The sequence below is a fragment of the Raphanus sativus genome, unplaced genomic scaffold (genome assembly GCF_000801105.2).
Source record: "Raphanus sativus cultivar WK10039 unplaced genomic scaffold, ASM80110v3 Scaffold4443, whole genome shotgun sequence".
NCBI lineage: Eukaryota > Viridiplantae > Streptophyta > Magnoliopsida > Brassicales > Brassicaceae > Raphanus > Raphanus sativus.
Genome location: NW_026619745.1, coordinates 1 through 7,113, shown reverse-complemented (window position 1 = coordinate 7,113; position 7,113 = coordinate 1). Strand labels below are relative to the sequence as shown.

Here is a 7,113-nt window from a genome sequence, read left to right as displayed (position 1 = left end):
GCCTTTTGAAAAGGCAGATCAGAATCTAGATTTGGTCCAACTATTTTAATAGAATATATTAAAATATCTTATTAGTCAGTTTAAGAAAAAATATTATATAAAGAAAAACAAATATATGACTAAAAACATGAATATAATTATTATTTTTTAAATGTAAAACAAAAAATGTACCCGTTCTCAAAATAGCGGGTTAGAATCTAGTTAATTAATATTAATCGATAGCTCCTGACCAAAAAAAACTTAACTAATAGTCTCTATTTCTAGCTAAGCAGTCTATCTCTCTTTCGCTTCGTTTATTTTCCTTTCTGAAAAGTAAAACAAACGTGATATTATTGTTAAATGAAACAAATGTGAAACCTGAAGAAAATCTATCATTATCTTTTTGATGAATTATGAAATTTAGGTACGTAGAGACAAAATGTTAATGATTGAGAAACGGCGAGAAACGTAAGAACGAAAAACTAACTGAAACGTAAATTTCGATGACAAGTATACGTACAGTGTCACGTGAACTATTTTCTTAGAAACGTAATTTAAGCACGAGCCTCATAATTTTATGTAATAAACGATGAGGTATAAACCGTAGAAAAGTATTGTGATGCTTTTACAAAAAAAAAAGTATTGTGATGCTATGTTATATATGTGTATATATATATTATATATTTACAAAACGTGTATGTGTATGTGAAATAGGTAGAATATAAACATAAACTCTTTAAGAAAACTAACAGGTGAATTACTCGGACATATCTAAGTAAAATATAAACATAATTTTTCAAAAAATATAAAACTCCTTAAGAAAGAGTTACCCTAAACCAAAATCGACATGCATTATTTATGAAAAAGTTATGTTGGTGTGGATTGGTTTTGTGAATGATTTTCGAAGGTCATTTATTTTTGCAGTACACCTACAAAGACAAAAGTACTTTAAGAATATATATTAAAATGAAAATTATTATGATTCCCACAAAACATTTATTTTTTATTTTCTTTTCCATACATATCCACAATCTTTCTTAAGACTTCTACCTCTATATATACTCGGAAGTCCCCAAATGCTAAACCGTGCCATCAGCTTTTGATTGAAGAGAAAGACATATATACAAAGCTAAAACCTAAACTCGAAACAAAGATCAACATCCATGGCTATCTTCAACACTCATAACACATGGGCCTTTGCCTTCGGCTTGCTCGGTATGAACTTGTCTCCTATTATATGAGATTTAATATCATCCTAATTAACCTACATCCAGATTTTAAAACCGGTATGTCTAATAACATCATACTTTCATTATAATCGTTTAATTTTCAGGAAACCTCATTTCCTTTGCTGTTTTCCTCTCCCCCGTGTAAGTAGTTACATCTTTACCTCATTGAAACTTGAGTATTTAAATATCTCAACACATATATGTTTTATTTACTATATATCTCGCTAGCTAGAACTATAATTATCATAAGATATAAACCAACCCAATTGGTTGTTTCGATATGTATGCAGACCAACGTTCTATAGGATTTGTAAAAAGAAAACCACTGAAGGATTTCAATCTCTTCCGTATGTGGTGGCCCTCTTCAGCGCGATGCTTTGGCTCTACTATGCTACACAGAAGAAAGATGTCTTCCTTCTCGTCACCATCAACTCCTTTGGCTGCGTCATTGAGACCATCTACATCGCCATATTCATAGCCTTCGCCACCAAAGAAGCACGAGTATGTTCATTAGTCATTACCAGTCTATGTGATATATATTATATCGAATTATGTGCAAAGTTGGATCTGAGATTTAAAGAATTATAAACATTTTTAGGTTAATTTAATTTAAAATTAATAATTTAAAGGTCATACGACATATCTATGATAGCTCTTTAAAATTTGAGTAGTAAGGCAAATGTTTTATTCATCTGTGCCTAGAATATTCGGCTTTGATTATGTGATGTTTACTGATAATGTATTGGTATTTCGGTGCAGATGTTTACGGTTAAGCTCTTGTTGCTAATGAACTTTGGAGGGTTCTGTGTAATTCTCCTTCTCTGCCAATTCTTAGCAAAAGGATCGACACGTGCTAAGATAATCGGAGGAATCTGTGTCGGATTCTCTGTCTGCGTTTTCGCTGCGCCGCTTAGCATTATCGTAAGTATATTACACTAAACTCTAGCTAGTGTTACATTTATAGTAAATGAAAAAATATGTTTTAATTGATTTAATGAATAAATTAATTTTTTATTATATACAGAGAACGGTTATAAAAACAAAAAGTGTGGAGTACATGCCGTTTAGCTTATCCTTGACACTTACCATCAGTGCGGTCGTCTGGCTCCTTTATGGTCTCGCTCTTAAGGATATCTACGTTGCTGTAAGTCATCGTAACCATCATCATTAGTTACGTGAAAATGGTTGCTTGTGTTTCTATGTACATGAGCTGAGCATATACACGAAAGGTATAATCATAGAGACATGGATTCACAAAAGTATAACCCTTTTGTTTGGTATTATTGTCGTTTTACATTTATAATAAAGATACTCACTTTTTGGTCTTTCAAAAGAAAAACCTTAAAGATTGTATCTTTTGAAAAAGAGTCCTATAACACATGGAATTGTATATTGCACTATAATTTGACGTGGATCTATAAAGTGTAAAGTTCATATAATTAAAATAAAAAGTAGTTAGAGCATCCACAATGGTGACACCCATTGTGGAATCCTTAATGAAAAGTTTACTATTTTTTTTTTTTTTTTTTTTTTTGAATAGTTAAGGATCTTAGTCTAAAAAGTGTGTCCAATGGTGATCCCGAAGTAGGAATCCTTAGAAAAAAAAATATTTTTTTTTCAAGAAATAAAAGAAAATACAATAATTAAACATAAAAAATACAATAATTAAACATAAAAATACAATAATTATACATAAAGATACAATAATTATTCATCACCAAATTTATTCCAAATATGCTCAACTAAATCTTTTTTCAGTGGTTCATGTATACGGATATCCCGAAGTTCTCTCTCGTTCTGATTGACAAATATGTTATTCAGATTTGTAGGCATCTCGGTTTGGGTTTCCACGTGTGAACTTCTGGTGACACTTCCTTCTTCAAATTCCGAAACGTCGATGCGAGCGTATCCATTGCGTTCATTTTCGACTATCATATTGTGTATTATGATACATGCTCGCATAATCTTCCCTATCTTTTTTTTGTCCCATGTAAGAGCCGGGTTTTTGACAATCGCAAATCGAGCTTGCAAAACTCCAAAGGCCCGTTCCACATCTTTTCGGGCTGCTTCTTGTTTTTTAGCAAATAACCGTGCTTTAGGACCTTGAGGACGTGAGATTGATTGGATAAATGTTGACCATTTTGGATATATACCGTCAGTGAGATAGTAAGCCAACTTATACTTGTGTCCGTTGACCACGTACTCTAACCTTGGAGCTCGACCTTCTATAATGTCATCAAAAACAGGAGATCGATCGAGGACATTAATATCGTTTAAGGTACCTGGAGGACCAAAAAAAGCGTGCCATATCCAAAGATCTTGTGAAGCTACAGCCTCTAAGACAATTGTCGGTTTGTTTGATCCACGGGCGTACTGTCCTTTCCAACTCGTTGGGCAATTTTTCCACTCCCAATGCATACAGTCAATGCTCCCAATCATTCCAGGAAACCCGCGTTTCTCTCCAATATCGAGGAGTCGTTGAAGATCCTCTGGCGTGGGTCTTCGTAGATACTGCTCTCCAAATAACTGTACTATTCCATCAGTGAAATAATGTAAACACGAAAGTGCCGTGCTCTCACCAAGTCGGAGATATTCGTCAACCGCGTCGGCTGCAGAACCATAAGAAAGCATACGAATTGCTGCGGTACATTTTTGTAGTGGCGAAAGACCAAGCCTCCCGGTAGCATCTGGTCTATGTTGAAAGAATGGAACGTTCTGTGAGAGGGCATAGACAATACTCATGAATAATTCCTTGTTCATACGGAAACGGCGTCTGAAGATATGTTCCTCATATGTGGGATTTTCGGAGAAGTAGTCATTCCATAACCGGATGTGTCCTGCTTCACGGTTTCGTTCAATAAATGCTCGTTTCTTTTGCTTTTTGGTTTGGGCCTCGATAATGTTGTTGATTGTATCTTCACAGATATCTTCGAAAACTTCGTCCAATCTTTCTTCCAATTCTTCCATTTCATTGGATGAAGATGATGACATCCTGATTGACAAATTAAACTTATAAGTTATTCATTTATCTTTTGAATTTTTTTTATTAGTTCCAAACTAAGTTAAGATAATTTTTTTTCATCTATAAGTCTCAAAAATGTATAACTTTATTTTTTTTTATCTATAACTCTCAAATATGTATAACTTTATATTTTTTTTTATCTTATAGTTTCAAATATGTATAACTTGATATTTTTTTTTATCTATAAGTCTCAAATATGTATAACTTTATTATTTTTTTTATCTATAACTCTCAAATATGTATAACTTTATATTTTTTTTTTATCTATAAGTCTCAAATATGTATAATTTGATATTTTATTACTCTTTACTATCAAACCTTTTTTTTGAGTTAAAAACACAAGAATGTTGGTGAATGCTCCTGCTGGTTTCTCCACAGCCTCTGTTGGTGAATCAAGAGAACCCGAAAATATGAATAATTATGAAGACAAGAGTTAAAAACAAGACGAGTTAAAAACAGAATGTTGGTAAATCAAGACTACTCGAAAACGAGAATAACATTTTACATTAGCCGAAATCAAGTGTTAATATTGATACAAGAGAAGGACTTCTTACACCCAGATATTACAAGTGAAAAATCGGGTTGAGAAGAACTCCAAGAAAATATTACAACAAATCCTAGAAGAACGTTTGATGCAGAGGAAAGAAAGATAAGCTGATACAAATCTAAAGGCCAAACGAGAACTACTTATAGTACATAAACTTGAAGAGATGAACCCGTGAACTGCTTCAAAGCACCCGTGACTTCCACTACTCCTAATGCACCCGTGACTTGCCCAACCTTCAGTGCACCCGTGACCAACTTAACCTGAAACAAGGAGAATAAAGACAAGAGTTATAGATAACACATCAAAGCACCCGTGACAAAACAATAGATAACACATCATAACACATCAAAGCACCAAGAAAGAAATAACCTGAAACCAAACAGAGAAGACATCAAAGCAATTCAGACATTAGTTTGAGTTTTACAGTGGTTTCCATCTCAGTTAGAGGCTCCTTTTTCGCGAATAAACGATCAAGGAGCTTCTGCCTTGAGAGTTTTTCTTTGATTTTTAAAACGCCATGTAAGTTTGACAACTCCTCCTCTCTGCCATTCTTCTTCTTCTTAAGAGCAGCTTTCGCAGCCTTCACCCCGGGAGGTCTAGCCTCTTCTTCTCCCACAGCCGCTTCTTCTCCATCGAGGTCCACCACTTTGCGCTTCTCCTTAACAGTGTCCTTACCCTGAACCAGTGAGCACCATTTCTGGTCATACCTCAGCTCCCTCCAGCAGTGATCCATGGTGAACTTTATGTTCATAATATTGAAGAAAGAATCTAAAGCAGCCTTCATCACATCGTCATCATTCTGACCACTTCTTTGCTGGCGAAGAGCACGATCATAGCAACCAGAAAACTTTGCAACGTGGTCGTTAATCCGAGACCACCGCTGCTTGCAAGAATGGAGGACTCTCGGTTGCGTCCCAACCAACAGAGGGCTTGCGTTGAAGTACTCCACAATCCGCTTCCAAAATGCTCCACCTTTCTGCTCATTGTTGACGATCGGGTCTTTACTGGTGTTAAGCCATGCCCCAATGAGGATTATATCCTCTTTGGGAGACCATTTCCTTCTCTCAGATTGTTGGGAAGTTGACTTCACACCAGACGCTTCAGGCACTTCGCTACCAGACATCCCATAAGCCTCATCAGGACCTTCGCTACCGAACCATAAAGGTTCGGCTGCATCAAGATCAACTGGAAGTTGACTCTGTAGTAGGTTAACATAGCTTGACGAGTTATTAGCCATGGTTGATCTGTGCCACTCTACTAGCGACACAGAGGCTTAAGTAAGCCTTCTATGACTTACAACTAATTAATGGCAATCAAATCTATGCAGTTGGGAAGCTGGAAAGTAAATAACTAAGTACTAAGTTTCATTTACAACTAATTAAGGCAATGAAGTACTTACAGAAACATAACTAATACTACCTACACACAAGCAATTAAATACGACTTATAGGACTAGCTACAGAACACACATATGGGAACAGAACATATAGTAAAAGCCAATCACATCAGATGAGAGAGGACGATTTTATCATTTAAACCTATTCATTATGAGAAAAGAAAGCTAATTTGTTACCTTATTTCAGAAACAAGCGAGGTCCGCCACTGTCCTTTGAAGCCTTGAGTAATATTCCTGTAAAAAGAGAAGAAACTATCAATAATCTACCAAAAAGAGATTAAACAATTCATTTACAACCACATACTCACCAACTAGAATAAGTAACACCAACCCGGTTAAAACTAAGGTAGAGACCATTAGCTTCACTCCTGGTTTCTTCTTTGAAAACTCGGTTACTGTCTTCTCGAGGACAACAACCTTCTGCTCACTCTCGTTAAGTGCACCCTTAAGCTCCCTAAGCTCCCGCTGAATGTCCCTCATCTCCTCTATCACTGCCACGTCCCACCATTTCCAAACGTGGCAGTCACCATCTTCAGCATTGTTGCACGTGAAGTAACGTCTGTATGGGTCTTTACGAGTTGTAGAGTAGCCGACAACTGGCTCCGCACCACAGTAGCAGCTTCTAGGGATTCCATCATCACACTCTGGTTGCGGTTGGTACTGAAGCGGCTCTGCATTGAAGTGGCTACTCTCAGCTTCATCCGCGTACAGCTGAGCTTCTGCTTCAATCAGGGAGGTTATGTCTACAGAGTTTGATGATGAAGATGGCTGGCTGTAACTGTAATCTTGCCCCATTATGGTTAACCTGAAAACAACAAGTCGATTCATTAATATACATTCATTAACCAGCGAAACAAACGACATAAGGATAACACTAAACTCTATACAACAGATTGAAATCGAACACAACTAAACTAAAGATAACACTAAACTCTATAAG

At 35.9% G+C, this 7,113-nt stretch overlaps 3 protein-coding genes across 4 annotated transcripts; 1 reads left to right on the top strand and 2 right to left on the bottom strand.

The window, feature by feature from the left end:
* Positions 1-1,034: 1,034 nt before the first annotated feature.
* Positions 1,035-2,592, top strand: LOC130507385 (bidirectional sugar transporter SWEET12-like). The gene is made up of 5 exons (XM_057002104.1): positions 1,035-1,194; positions 1,313-1,349; positions 1,499-1,709; positions 1,968-2,129; positions 2,233-2,592. The coding sequence occupies exons 1-5, from the start codon at positions 1,143-1,145 to the stop codon at positions 2,377-2,379; spliced, it is 609 nt and encodes a 202-aa protein (XP_056858084.1). The 5' UTR covers positions 1,035-1,142; the 3' UTR covers positions 2,380-2,592.
* A 323-nt stretch (positions 2,593-2,915) lies between these two features.
* On the bottom strand, positions 2,916-4,187 carry LOC130507384 (uncharacterized). The gene has a single exon (XM_057002103.1). It carries the CDS (start codon positions 4,173-4,175, stop codon positions 2,916-2,918), a length of 1,260 nt encoding a protein of 419 aa, XP_056858083.1. The 5' UTR covers positions 4,176-4,187.
* Positions 4,188-4,956: 769 nt separating this feature from the next.
* Positions 4,957-6,974, bottom strand: LOC108838485 (uncharacterized). 2 transcript variants are annotated; one of them, XM_057002102.1, is made up of 3 exons: positions 6,482-6,974; positions 6,351-6,407; positions 4,957-5,037 (listed from the first exon to the last, which is right to left on the bottom strand). In XM_057002102.1, exons 1-2 carry the CDS (start codon positions 6,966-6,968, stop codon positions 6,352-6,354), a joined length of 543 nt encoding a protein of 180 aa, XP_056858082.1. In that variant the 5' UTR covers positions 6,969-6,974; the 3' UTR covers positions 4,957-5,037; position 6,351. The 2 variants fall into 2 exon arrangements, with proteins under 2 accessions (XP_056858082.1, XP_056858081.1); XM_057002101.1 differs by having other exon boundaries at positions 6,505-6,974.
* Positions 6,975-7,113: the final 139 nt, after the last annotated feature.